This window comes from Cheilinus undulatus, linkage group 7 (genome assembly GCF_018320785.1).
Source record: "Cheilinus undulatus linkage group 7, ASM1832078v1, whole genome shotgun sequence".
NCBI classification, from domain to species: Eukaryota; Metazoa; Chordata; class Actinopteri; order Labriformes; family Labridae; genus Cheilinus; species Cheilinus undulatus.
The window spans coordinates 47,962,816-47,977,325 of NC_054871.1; the positions used below are offsets into that span (position 1 = coordinate 47,962,816).

At 40.7% G+C, this 14,510-nt stretch overlaps 2 protein-coding genes across 13 annotated transcripts in view; one reads left to right on the forward strand and one right to left on the reverse strand.

Annotated features, from left to right (window-relative positions):
* The first annotated feature begins 1,654 nt into the window (after positions 1-1,654).
* zar1 (zygote arrest 1) lies at positions 1,655-6,898 on the forward strand. Its single transcript, XM_041790666.1, has 4 exons — positions 1,655-2,361; positions 4,476-4,568; positions 4,804-4,878; positions 6,546-6,898. Exons 1-4 carry the CDS (start codon positions 1,693-1,695, stop codon positions 6,687-6,689), a joined length of 981 nt encoding a protein of 326 aa, XP_041646600.1. The 5' UTR covers positions 1,655-1,692; the 3' UTR covers positions 6,690-6,898.
* A 4,705-nt stretch (positions 6,899-11,603) lies between these two features.
* Positions 11,604-14,510, reverse strand: part of fryl (furry homolog, like) — a 161,686-nt gene continuing 158,779 nt past the window's right edge. For all 12 annotated transcript variants that reach the window (XM_041790918.1, XM_041790915.1, XM_041790921.1 and 9 more), the window contains 2 exons: positions 14,045-14,238; positions 11,604-13,576 (listed from right to left, as the gene is read on the reverse strand). In XM_041790918.1, coding sequence (XP_041646852.1) covers positions 13,336-13,576; positions 14,045-14,238 — 435 coding nt within the window. In that variant the 3' untranslated portion in view covers positions 11,604-13,335. The remainder of the gene's footprint in view (positions 13,577-14,044; positions 14,239-14,510) is intronic.

Sequence of the window (14,510 nt, forward strand, 5' to 3'; positions counted from 1 at the left end):
TTTGCCACTCTCTAACCCTTTTTCACCACTTTATCAGCCATTTTTGCAACAATTCCGCCAGTCTTAACCCGTTTTGATCATTTTTGCCATTTTTAAACCCCTTTCTGCCTATTTTGCCCCTCTTTAACCCCTTTTCAATACTTTGCCAGGCATCTTTTGCTTTTTTTTGCAACTTTTAAACAATTTTTGAAACCTTCTGCCCTCTTTTCCTCTATTTTGCAACAGTTCAACCGCTTTTCACCCCTTTCCCTGCCAATTTTTGTTCCATTGTGCCACCCCACAACCCGTTTTGCCACTTAGCACACATTTTTGCCACTCTCTAACCCCTTTTCACCACTTTATCAGCCATTTTTGCCCCGTTTCCGCCAGTCTTAACCCATTTACATTTTTTATAATATTTACTAATAATGGCTGGAAATTGGTTTTTGTCAAAATAGATCAAATGTTAAGTCATTTTAAAAAATATTTCAACATGAATCCTTTTTGAGGTGGATTTAACAGCTGCAGACATTTAAAGCTAAACGATACCCTTAGAACCATAACATCCTCTTCTCCTCCTTTTCTGAATTCAATGATCTTCTGGGGGGAGGATAGCAGCCATGTTCTGAGTCAAATATAGGTCTAAAATAATCTGCTAGCCTGCACAGTCAGTCCAGAAAGTTCATGCTGGTATCGGATCAGTACTCGGCATTGGCCGATACCCAACACCTTGGTATCAGACTCAGGAAAAATGGTGTTGGAACATCCCTGGTGCTACATCCTACAGTTTGATACACCTAAAGAGCGTCAGACCACCTCTCAGTGCTTACAGACAGCTAATTTGACAGCTGTACTTCTAATATTTGAGAGGCACCTGTATAGTGCCAATTCATGACCAAAGTTATCTCAAGACATTTTACGGAGGGCAGGTCTAGCCCATACTCTCGGATGTAGCCGATATTACTACTATGACGTGTCTCATTTGCTAAGAGCTTGTTAGAGTAGGTGACAGAGTTAGTGTTTTGTTCATCATATGGAAGGTGGGCCGTTTGAGAAAGTGCATGCACTAAAACTCTGTAAATAAGTCCAGAGGCACAGCTTTAATGTTTTCTGATTGTTGTAGGCCTGTCACCGCACATACACACCGGTATGCAGAGACGCTGAGCTCATATGCAGTTATTTGGGGAAAAACATCCCTTTCCATGCAAACTGGCCTTATTACATTAAGCATCTAATGATGAGGATGGTAAAAGCCCAGCATAAATAGATCAAAGACTAGTAGCTGTCTGAGAGAGCTGACGGAGAAACAATGTTATACTTCTGTTTACATGTTCCCTTATGTTAGATATCACCAAAATTAACGCCTTAGGTAATTTAAGAGAAAGGTTAAACAATCACATAAACTGATTTAATTGCTGGTATGTATGCATACGTTTTTTTCGTATTTTGGCTAATACATTTGACAGTGATGGTTTTAGACTTAAATGAATTTTCATGGCGCTGCATTGGTTTTCCGGTTTTATTTTGAATTCCCCACGGGATAGGGATGATTTTTTGGACTACTTCTGATTGGCCACTGGGATGCTTTTGTCATGCAGACCTGCCAGCCCTACCACGTGACCCCACACCTGAGAATAATCATGCGTAATGGCGCATGAACGTTGCCAATCTACTTAAATAGCTACACCTTTCGGGTCTGGTTGGTTGAACAAAATGGCAACGTATGGTGACGAACAAGTCGACAGCTATTTCTATTCATCTTACAACCCTTATACGGGCAGATACCCGCGCGCTAAAGACGCGGGGTGGAAGTATAAAAGTTACCTGTCCCACTATGGAGACCCAGAGTCCTTTAACAACCAGCAGCGCGCGCAGCTCAAATCTATCTTATCCCAGATCAACCCCAAACTCACCCCGAGGCTCCGCAAGGCCAACACCAAGGATGTGGCTGTGCAGGTGAATCCGAAGAGGGACGCCTCGGTGCAGTGCTCCATCGGCCCGCGGACCCTCCTCTCCATGAAGCGGGACTCCCGGCGCGGCAGGCGGCCAGAGGAGCCCGGCAGTCCGAGCGGCGTGCGATACCCCCGAACCCTCGCAGTGTACTCACCCATCGCCTACAGAAGCGTCACCTCCTTCCTGGTCGATGAAAACAACAACAAAGAAGGCTCCTGTGCTGAGGTGGAGGCCGGGGAGCCTCCAGGAGATCAGACCGAGAAGAAGAGCGAGGAGAGCCGGGCAGCTGAGGACGGAAAGACCGAGAAGATCCCCGAGCAGCGAAAAAAGTTCAAGACCAAACAAACCAGACCACCGGTGAGGAGTGAAAATGTGCAACCAGCTACAACCACGGACGGGTCAAAGGGCAAAGCGCGCGTGCGCTTTCAGGTGAGTTAGAATTGAGTTAACAATTATTTGTAGTCCGGTCCTGATCCACCGCAAGGTGCATGTTATTTCAATGATACCAGTTTAATAAAGGTCACTCTAGGTGGCCCTGAAGGTCAACTGCAAAAATAGTTGAGTAAAAATATTTTCTCAAGCTGTAGATTTTATATATGGACCTGTCAGGGACTATAGATGTAAAGGAGGCCATGGCTTATGTTTATCTATGCACTCTCCCTCATTGTTAATAAATAAACATTTTTGATGATGATAAACATTTCATGAAACCAGACAGTTCCTTAAACATTTTGATGTTAAAAATAGTTCACAAATTTTCTTAATGAAATGGTCTTGCATTTTAAGATGTTTTAGCATTTTATAAAATGTTGTTGGAGGATTTTGTGTCTGAAAGTACCTGCCAAGGGCTGGAATGCATTTATTTTTGCATAGAAGTACAAATGTTAAAGGATAAGTAGGGTAGCACAATATTTAATTTTTTTCTGACGTTCAATATGCCAGTATTTACAGATTCACTATGACTGACAACGATATATAAATGTTGGTTAGACCTCTAACTTCAGTCTTCAGAACACAAAATTAAATTTAAGGAATGAGGATGAAGAAAGACCAGCTGATGGAGGTCTGTAGGTTTAGCCCTAAATTTCACAAATTTATTGTGCCTGTTATTTACAGCCAGTATTGGCAGAAATGTTCATATCTGCCAATAACATTCTGATACCGTGCATCCTAAAGGTCTTTAAGACCGAGCATATTTTCTTTAAACTTCTATTTTAATCTTAGTAATTCACATCGTGAATGTAATACCTGTCAGTACATTAACCTTTGCAACCTATGATATTTTGTCATTGAGTACTCAGAAGTGGGAGCAGAAATGTTTCTGTAAATAGTGAAAAAAGGAAGAGTGACATGACAGATTATTTCCAAGTATAGTCCATAGTTGAAATAGCAGTAAAACTGAAAATCAGAGGCACTCTGAAGTGATAAAAATGCTTTATCAAACAGGGATGGCCTTGACGGACGGATTAAGAACAGGTGTTTACAAGTACGGTGTCATGTGACACGTCACCTGACAAAGGTCACCTCTGAAAAAAGCACATTTTGAAAAACAGGACAGCAAACCTCAAGTGCACTTTGAGGTTTGCTGTTTTTTTTAATAAGTGCTTTGTCAGACGTGTCACATGACGCCTTGTTCATTATCTGTATTTCATGACGAAGACTCTTGTAGCATTTCCTGTTTTTATAAAGGATTTTTATCTCATCAGAGTGCCTCTGGTTTTCAGTTTTGACTGCTGTTTCTACTATGGACTACTGTATATTTGTAAATCTGGCAAACCATTCTGTTTATTTGGCTATTTAGTTTGCCCACTCATCCTGAAGAGCACCTGGTTGCATTTTACTGACTTTTTTTGACCCCTTGCAGCACTTATCATCCTCTAGGATATTGTACTCGTTCCTCAAACAGCCCTCATAGTGATAATCAAAACCATTTTTACACTGAATTTACAATCATATGGCTGCCTTTTTTTAGATGTTCATGTTCATGTACCAAGAGAGTTTTCATGCAAAGGGTGCGGCAAATGCCCCCTTCACATGAAAAGTCTCCAGACTGATCTGAAACAACCAGAACTCAATTCACTTGAATCTTTTCTTAAATGCTAAACGGTGTGAGACCATTAAACAGTGCCTGTGCTTTTGAATTCTTTCTGTGACTTCAATTTTCTGCATTTTAACTGCAGACCAGGTCACCCTTGTGAAAGATCTCTCTCAGCTGGTCTTCATCTGATTAAATAAAAGTTAGATTAAAAATAAAATCTCCCTTTGGTGGAAAAAGATTAAGTTAAGAGAGCCAAACCAACACAGAAAGTTTCACATACTCCAAATCATTCTGTTCATCTCTATTGTAGTACTCTTGCGTGCTAAAACTGGATTTTAATACTTGGGTTGAATTTCTGAGACGTGAGGACAATCAAACAAGGATATATCAGGATATCGCTGAGAATTGATCCAATTATTCTGATTATTTGTGCTTTGTGTTGGAGGCCATGAAGAGGTGAGTTTCAGGGGAGAGTAGACGTTTACAGACTCCTTTGTTTCACCAGTTTCTGGAACAGAAGTATGGATATTATCACTGCAGAGAGTGTAATCTACGATGGGAGAGTGCCTATGTGTGGTGTGTCCAGGGAACCAACAAGGTGAGCATTTTTAGTTTTCAAACATGTTCGAGTGTTTATCAGTAACCAGAGAGAATAAGGGATGAGTGAGAAAAGTCAGCCATCTTGGAGAAAAATGGACATTTTAAAGTTAAGTCTAAGTATTTCCTTTGTAGCTTTAGGTTTTTGAAATAGCCCTTTAACATTGTGTGTAATGTAAATTTGCCACTGCCTACCTTTAAAGCTTTATGTCACTAATAAGTCTGGTGTGTTGCAGGTTTACTTCAAACAGTACTGTAGAAAATGCCAAAAGGAATTCAACCCGTACCGTGTCGAGGACATCACATGTCACGTGAGCTCTTTCTAACCTACTCTGTCTTACACACCGCTCAAAATTAAAGACATGATCATGGCACACCAAGTCTGTGAGACTCTGGGATATCAATCTGTTCATTCAGGGGTTCTAGTCAGTTTTAGCTGCTTTGGTGCAAATTAGTGGTGATGGGTGGAATGGAGAGGTGCAAGCAAAACATTTTTAACTTAAATTATAACTGTTTTGACAACTCTCTTAAAGTCAAGTAAAACCCAGAAAAGAGTTGCACACTAAGATGGGACACTTTGGCACGTGGGTTCTCTAAGGGTACACTGGCTTCCTCCCACCACCAAAGAAATGCTTTTTAGATTAACTGGTTGTCTGTCTCTAAATGTAAGCCCTCTGATTGACTGGTGAACAAACCAGGGTGTACCCTGCCTCTCACTCAGTAACAGCTGGGGTAGGCTCCAGTATCCCTGCGACCTCCAATAGGATAAGCAGTATAGTGGATGGATGGATGTCTTAAAATCAAAGGAAATGTTTTCCAGGCAAAAAGCAACAATTTTAGAAGAAAATTCTATATACAATACCCCGTAATGACACTGTGAAAAATACTTTTTGCAAATTTATCAAATAAAAACAAAAACCTACATGTACATAAGTATTTACGGCCTTTGCTGTGAAAATCAAAATTGAGCTCAGGTGCCTCCTGTCTCCACTGATCATCCTTCAGATGTTTCTACACCTTGATTGGAGTCCACCTGTGGTAAATTCAGTTGATTGGAAATGATTTGGAAAGGCACACACCTGTCTATATGATGTCCCATAGTTGACGGAGCATGTCAGAGCACAAACCAGGCCATGAAGTCAAAGGAACAGTCTGCAGGCCTGAGACCGGATCGAATCAAGGCACAGATCCGGGGAAGGGTGGAGAAAAATATCTGCAACAGTGATGGTCCTGGCGAGCACAGTGGCCTTCATCATCTGTAAATGGAAGACGTTTGGAACCAGGACTCTTCTAGAGCTGGCAATCAGCCAATCTGAGCGATTGTGGTTGAAGGGTCTTAGTCACGGAGTTGGCCAAGAACCCCATGGTCACTCTACATGGAGCAATGCTGGAGCTCTGTGGGAGAGGAGAACCTTCCAGAAGGACATCCATTTCTGCAGAACTCCACCAATCAGGCCTTTAGGTAGACGAGAGCCACTCCTCAGTAAAAGGCACATGATAGCCTGCCTGGAGCTGGCCAAAAGGCACTTGAAGGACTGTCAGATCATGACAAACAGAATTCTCTGATCTGATGATACAAAGATTGAACTCTGTGGCCTGAATGCAAAGCGTCATGCCTGGAGGAAACCAGGCATCGCTCATCACCTGGCCATGATCCGCTGTGGTGTTTCAACATTTGGTCTGTGTTCTTAAACCTTGAGTGGGCATGCAGAATCAGGCAAAATGAATGCAGACTACAGACAGAAAGCCCCGTTTATATTCATAGGCATTTAAAACGTTGTGCATGGATGCACCATGATGAGGTCAGACTTCATAGCTATGCCACCTGTTCTTATTTTAATTTGCACCAAAGCAGCTGAAACTGATTCCTGAATGAGCCGATTGATCTTCTTGAAGTTTAACCAGCCTGGTGTCACTCATATTTAAATGTTTGACCAGTTTTCATGATTAATCTAAAGCATCTTCTCCTCCATCTCAGACTTGTAACAAAGCACGCTGCTCCTGTGCAATAACACAACGCCACGTTGACCCAAAACGGCCCCACAGACAGGACTTGTGCGGCAGATGCAAAGGCAAACGACTCTCTTGTGACAGCACGTTCAGCTTCAAATACATCATCTAGGGGAGGCCTTGTCTGACCTTTGACCTGTCACATGTTGGTCCTGGGTGGGGCATCCCAAACAGAATCACAGTATTTACAGATTACAGAACAGTAATGGCATCTTGGATGCAAAATATGAGGTTTCAAAACTTTATTTTGTTGCCTGTTTTGTGTTGATGAAATTATTGGTAAGCATAACACACCTGACTGTAATAAATGGCTATCATGCACTCTGTGTGAAGTGTTTTATTTATTCACTGCCGTCCACTTTCCTGTAGCTAAAAGAAGTCAAAATAAGATGGAGGTGGTCCTCTGAGAGGACATGCATTGATTTAATTTCACTCATTTATATATAACCAGTTTGTTTTGTTTTTCCAGGGATTTCAAGGAATCACATGGTTACATGAACTTGGCATTTCTAGTGCTTCCAAGCTGAAGGATGGTCAAGCCTTTGAAGAAAAGGAAAACTTCAACAGCACTTGTAGTTTAAAGGACAACTTTATTAGACTGATGCATTTTGGCTTGTGCCCTTCATTGGGGTCATCTTGAAGGGCATGCTGGTTTAACAAAGCTGTTCTTTAAATTTCAAGTGCTGCTGGAGCTTTAGGTTTCCTCAGTCTTGGTATGCATGCTTAAAAGTTCTTGAATTGTTAAATTACTTGTGCAATAAAAATGGCTTTCTGGCTGAACAGTGGGAAATCAGTGAAGTTCAGAGTGACCACTGGTCCAACCAACCCTTGCCTGTCCCTCTGAGTCTGCAGGCCTGGCTGAGCTCTGCCAGTCTAATATTCAAGAGATGATCCAACAGACTCCTCAGAAAATCCAAAGAAGAAACTGGAGCACACGAGTCACTTCATGCAATTTAATGACCTGCAGTGCACATCAAAGCATTGGTCCTTTGTAAACTACTACATGAAAAAGTGACTTGTGTGCTCCAGTTTCTTCTCCAGACTTGCCCATGAGGAGTCTGTTGAATCATCTAAACGTCTCTGGTCCTTTTCTGAGAACTCTGACCTCTGCCTGTGGAGAGGCTGAAGCAAGAAAACCTCCTGATCTGTCTGAGTTGACTTCACTCCACCTCCGGATAAAAACACACCTTAAGTGAGCTGTATTAATGAGTATTGGCTGGATTTTACATCACTAAAAATTGCATCTTTACAAGGAAAAACTGTGATACAGACTATGATTTTTCTGTTAATCACAGCTGTAATCTTCTTGAATCTGCCTTTGACTAGGTTAACGTGCATCTCAAATACCATGAAAAGTTTATTTTTTCTTGATTTAATCTAAGTAGAAATATTATAGAATATCACAAAACATCAGTCAAAAAGCCTTATAACAGAAATGTTGACCACCTGGAAATCTATGCTCATTGATGCACTCAGTAATAACGTGCTCCTTTTACACAAACTACTGCATCTAATTTATGTGACGTGGCATGGAGCCATACTGTGGCACTGCTGAGATGTTAGGAAGCCCAGGTTGCTCCGATAGCCTTCAGCTTGTCTGGATTGTTGAGTCTGGGGTCTCATCTTCCTCTTGACATTTCCCCAGAGACTCTCTTTGGGGTTCAGGTCAATCAAACAGTAGTAGTAGTAAGGTTATAATAGTTCTGGATTTTTTATTGGTTTTTGTTTCTGTTTTCAATTTCAGTTTAGATTTAATTAGTTTTTACTGCTGGTTTGTTAGTTTAGTTTTGTATTTTTTTTGCAAAAATGCTTCGTTTTGGTTTAGTTTTTATTAATTTTAGTGTTAGTTTTAGTTTTTTCGGATACATGTCAGGGCTGAGTGAGCGTCATACATTTTAAAAAACATAATCAAACAGGCTACTCTTCACTCATTTATTTAAAGATGATGTTAGAATACCACTTCAGACATTAAACTACCACTGTGTGAAGTCTTAATCAATTCAGACCATTTTACACTCTCCAGATTTGTGTGTGGGTGCCAGTCAGTAGGTTATGTCAAAGAGTTTAGTTAACTATAATAACCTTGGTACCATGGTCTATTTACCATACACAAATGCTGTAAGAAGGCTCTCTGTGGTAAAATATAGACATTTTAATTCTCTCCATGTAAATCTGCCAACATCCTTGCATGTTCTTTACTCTGATTATGCTTAGTCATCATTCTTACACCCGTTGCACATCTTACAACCATGCTATTAATGCACACAGACTTGTGTGTATACCAGAAATAATACCTCCACGAGCTTGTACATACCTAAATCTTAACTTTTAATACTTTTTTTCAGTTTAGTTATTTTTGTATTTACAGACTTTGCCAATAAAGCTGATTCTGATAGCAAACCAGTTTCTGGTAGTTCTGGCTTCACTGTGGACAGGTGCCAAGTCCTTTCAGCAGTGACCTTCTGTGGCTTACCCTCCCTATGAGGGGTGTCAGTGATTTTCCTCTGGACATTTGTCAAGTCAGCAGTCTTCCTCATGATTGTGGTTGTGTGAACTGAACCAGAGTGGGAGAATAAAGGCTCAGGAAACCTTTGCAAATTAGACTTTTCCACAATATTCTGTTATTTGAAGATACTCTTGGAATACTTCACTTAGTGTGAAATGAATGTAGGATTTATGGAAGAAAATCACAGGGGTCATTGTTTCTGCTCTTGACAAGGCATGAGCAACTTTTATTAGGTCTAATGCTGCTGGTTTTAATCCATCTATTCCCAAACAGTGTTACCTTGTCTAATATTTATATCTAAATAAAACTGATAAATAAAGGCATCGTGAGACGGAGCTTGCTCTGTATGATTAGGTTTTTATTTATCCAGAGAGAAGGCTGGTATGTGAGTGAACAAGAAAAAAAAATGTATAATGCACCTCTACATTAAAACATCTTCCAGGTAAATAATATATTCATTAAATAATTAAGAACAGCATTCAAATGTACCAGACAAGCAGGAAAAAAAAGCTCTCTGAGGAATGAGTACAGTGACTGTTACAATGTGCCATGACGAGTTTCCAGAAAGCGATCAGAGAAAGGTTCATGTCCCGCAGTCACAGCAGCAAGAAGGGCCATTCTGAGAGCAGAGCAAAGCTTCAATAAATGGGAAAACCACCAAGTAGGGCTGGGCAACACGTCCTGTTTTTAAGATATGATCATGTACTTTTGAATGAGATAATGGGTAGGAGGATAGGGTTTATATCAAGAGCTCATGTTGGTTAAAAACATGATGGCAGGCCTAATGCTTTAAAAGGCTGACTGCAGAAAGAACCACTGACAGCAATATGAATTGGGAGTTATTTCATTTTTTAAATTTAATTTAGGGACATTTATTAGTAAAAATCAAATATGGATACCTGATGCCATAGCAGCAAAAACAGAAGTCCTGACCTAATAGTGGGTCATTTATTGTTTTTAAGTGGCAAAAATGGCAGGCAAACACTTACACACCATCAAAATTACACAAGAACAATGGCAATATTTGGAAAAGTGAAAGAAAAGAAAGAAACTTGAGGGTAACCCCAGCTCCTTGCCAGCTTCACCCATTTTTTCAAATGTTGCCAACATTTTGTGCAATTAAGGTGTGTTTTGGTTTAAATTATGACTGAAGATTCCATATTTTTGATATCACCTATCACTTCAATAAAGATCATTTTAAAACATGATATTTAAGGGTATGAAAAGTTCTTCCTCGATATCTGGAAATGTCAATATTTTTGTACATAAACACAGCTTGTCCTGCTCAGGGTCGCGGGAGACTAGAGCCTATCCCATCTGTCAATGGGGCATCCTAGTACAGGGCTGACATATAGACACAATCAGGCACGCTCACACCTACGGCCAATTTAGAGTCACCATTTAACCTAACGAGCATGTCTTTGGTGGTGGGAGGAAGCTGGAGTACCCAGAGAGAACCCATGCATGCAGGAGGAGGACATACAAACTCTGCACAGAAAGAATGTGACAGGGCAGCGAACCAGGAAAACCTCTTGTTGTGAGGCACCAGCGCTAACCTCTGCAGCACCCAGTCACAGAATGAAGGACAAATCTTTATTTCCAGTTATCAAAAGTTGCACGCACACTCTTACACACTGTCTAAATTGCACAAAAACATTGGTAACATTTGTAAAAGTGCATGGGATTGCCTTTTCCAGTTCCACTCTTTGTTCTCAATGTTGCCGACGTTTTTGTGCAATTCACACTGACAACTCCCTCCTTGGTTAAAGTATGTCTGAAGGTCATTAAACTCCTGTATGGGAACGCTGACAGTGTTTTTGTAGGAAAAGTCCAAGACACTCATACACAGAATTTTATTTTCAATTATAAAAAAATGCAGATAAACTTCTATTCACCATTTTAATTGTACAAAAACATCAGCAACGTTTTCATGTATTACGGTGGTCAAAACGTTCTGGATACATTGTTTTTTTTACCCTTTAAAGCCTATTCTATCATATTTTAAACATACTTTTATGAGACCTCTAACAAACCGGACCTATAAATTTTCTAAAAAGCTTTTGAATACAATCAGATAAATGATAAAAATGTCCTTCCAGTGGATTATCAGTGGACAAAAATGCCTGATGTATCAAACACGATACAAAAAAATGTAAATTTTTTAAATTTAAGATTTATTTTGGGCATTTCTGTGCCTTTATTTTGATAAAGGAGGACGGTGGATAGAGCCGGAAACAGGGACAAGAACATGGGAGAGACATGTGGTAAAGGGCCTCATGTTGGATTGAACCCGGCCCTCCGCTTACATGGGGCGTGCCTTAAATCACTAGGCCACCTGTGTTGCAAAAATATGTAAAATTTTATGGCATTTTTTCTCATTTTGGGTTTGGTAGAAGGTTAAATAAACATTTCAGTTCCAAAAATGGGAAGTTTCTGGCTAATATTTGAGTTATTAGGCTTTAAGGGTTTAAAATAATCAAACTTGCATGATTTTAATAATGAATGGAAGCAAAAAGTACAGAAACTTAATGATCTTCAGATTTATTTTTGACTAAAAGAGAGACAATGTCAACATTTTGCAAATTTGTGCATGGAATCTGCAAGGTGTGAGGCTTACCCAAGCTCCCAGCCAGTTTCACACACTTTTCCAAATGTTGCCAACATATTTGTGCAATTTTAGCAGTGTGCAGAAATGAAATTTTCCCAATATTGAGTGTCTACTATACATTATAGACTTTGTCCCCATGGTATCCCACCAGTTTAAGTATGTTTTTATTTTTACTGGACCCATATCAAAGTTTTTCGTTCTGGTATTTTTACTGTTTGTTATTTCTTTACTGGAATATTTATTGAGACTTGTACAACATATCGCTATTCAGCTAAACAAATACCAAGATATATTAGACTAATATTGCCCAGCCCTAGGATCGTCCTACAGGGACGAACACAAACCCTATTCTCCCTTCATTTAAGCAGAGCCGATGCAGAAGAGACAAACAGAAAGATCACAGTGGAGAGAAGGAATGCATATGACTCGGCTGGATGGGCGCGGTCTAAACGGGTATTTAGGCTACATCAGATCTCCCATGCCGTCATCATCATTTATGCAGACTGGTGGCTTGTCCCAAATGAGCCTGGACCCTTACTTTAGTGAGCTCACAACCAGCACTAGCCGAGGCAGCCTTTGGGAAAGTTTGTGTGATTGAATGAAGGTGGAGCGGATCATTAAAGACTCAGACCTGGTCGTGGCTTTCTCTCATCTTGTTAGCTTTATACAGACATCCTACCCGGATGAACAGTGCATTACACAAAAGTACAAGGGAAAAATACTGGTTTTACACTATACACTTTCTAAAATATATACAGAGTAAAATAAGTTATGTTTCCTTAATGAGTTGTAGCCAGTCTGCACTCGTGTGCAATTATATGCATTTGTGTGTGAGCGTATATACCAGAATATCCAATATATATTCCACACAGTCTAAAGGCAGCTACTTATTTGGTTAAAGAGTGAGATTTGCGTGATGACCTGTTGAAGGGGACTCTCCTCTCAAAGCAGATCAATAAACAGATAGATTTCTCTTTTTACACTCCCTGAAGGCTTCCCACAGGGTTACAATACATGTTAAATATCCTAACATTTACAACCTAGGATGTTAGCTCTAATAAAAAATACATTTCTCAAAAAAATATTCTTGCAGTGCTTCTCTCTTTCAAGCATGCTTTTCAAAACTTTTTTTTTTTTTAAACAAGATTTTTTCTCCTGTGTTTGCTTATGAATCCTCACGGTGCATCCTCACACACCTCCTCTGGGCTGGTTTTACAAGCTTCATTATCGTCTTCCAGCCCAGGACCCGAGGACGCCACCGCTCCGTGCGATGGATCCATCAGGTCAGATCCAGCGAAAACAAAAATTAAAAAAAAAACAAAAAGAAGAAAAAATCCACTGCGTCCTCTCATATTCTTCTCCAAACACACCACCACATGACTTATTGCAACTGAATTTTGCAGGTTGGCTTCGTCTGGGAAAAGATGTTAGCTTTAAGCATTCATACATGTAATATAATATATTAAGAGTCACAGTTATTCCCACACATCCTTTAGCCCTTTATAGGTGGAGTCTCTCTCGTCCTCCTCCGATCCCCCTCGCTGTCTACCCTCTCTCTACAGCTGAGTTGAGGTCTGTGTAGAGCAGGGAGAAGGGTGTTTGTGTCCAGTCTAGTCCAGGTCTGCAGCCTGCAGAACCACAGCCTCACAGTCCCGTGCTGACCATGGTGGTGTGGGTCTGGCAGGCCTGCGCCTGACTCAGAGCCTCTCGGATCTGCAGGTTGAGCTCCATGAGGCGGGTGCTGGCCTGAGACAGATCCCTGCTGGGGCCGACCACCGCCAGGCAGCCCGTCTGACCCAACGTCTGATGACGGAAGTAGATGTGCAGGAGGGTCTGGACTGCATCGTCTGTCTCGTTGCCAAAGATGTCGTTGGGCCACAAAGACCTGAAAATAGAGAAAGGGGGGGTAAGTGCATGAAGTCAGAACACATTTCCAGAACAAATGCCATCATTAACTGTTTTCACAAATGCAAACTGCCCTTGAAGTCCCTTTCCTACATTTATCTCAGGGCATTAGACTATCACTGAGGATTTTAACCATGTTCTTGTCTTGTTTGATCTCATTAGTTTCTATGAGATCTTGTCAGTGGGATCATCTCTACAAACAGCAGGTGTGTGCTTACCCAGATTGTTAAAAATGGTTGAAACTGTCCAATTAAAACCAGCAAAAATTTGAAAATCATCACCCTAACAAGACAAGACAGGAAGCTAATTCACAGAACTGAGAACTGCTGTTTCCTGGCATCATTTCTTGATAAAATAACTCCAAACTTTCCCTGGATTTTTCTGCTTCATTCATGTGTTTAATAAACTTAAAGTCTGATTTGTGTTGGAGGGTTTCTGCTGGTCTTACCTGAAGATTTTGACCTGAGAGAGGGCAGAGCTGAAGTCTCTGCCTCTCAGACTTTCTATCAGTGATTGAATCGCTGTCTCCGTGTTTGTCTGCGCTGCGTCTGACATGCACACATCCTCCTGACCATCATTTCCTGTCTCTGCCTCCTTCAGACAGCTCTCCAGGATGCTGAGTTCTTCAGACATGTTGGTCACCTTAGAAACAGAGGCATAAAAGCATCACAGTACTGCATACATGTATGAAATGAACCTCCCAGACGTTATTTACTGCAGAGGCTGACCCCATCACTCAATATGAGGAATTATTCAATGTCATCAAGCACTTTGATCTAATTAAAGCTTCACGAGGATGCAGACCAGAGAGGGATCGACCTCAGAACACATCTGACAAACGGCTTCAAATACTGTGTTGCTAAAATAAGGAGCCAATGAGCTGCCTGCCTTTTAAAATACAACTTTTTGCTGTT

Bases quoted from the DNA above. Each gene is read 5' to 3' on its own strand.
- zar1 (XM_041790666.1), top strand. From the start codon at position 1,693: ATGGCAACGTATGGTGACGAACAAGTCGACAGCTATTTCTATTCATCT. The intron at 2,362-4,475 runs GTGAGTTAGAAT...TTGTTTCACCAG, and splicing joins AAGCGCGCGTGCGCTTTCAG to TTTCTGGAACAGAAGTATGG. The intron at 4,569-4,803 runs GTGAGCATTTTT...GGTGTGTTGCAG, and splicing joins GTGTCCAGGGAACCAACAAG to GTTTACTTCAAACAGTACTG.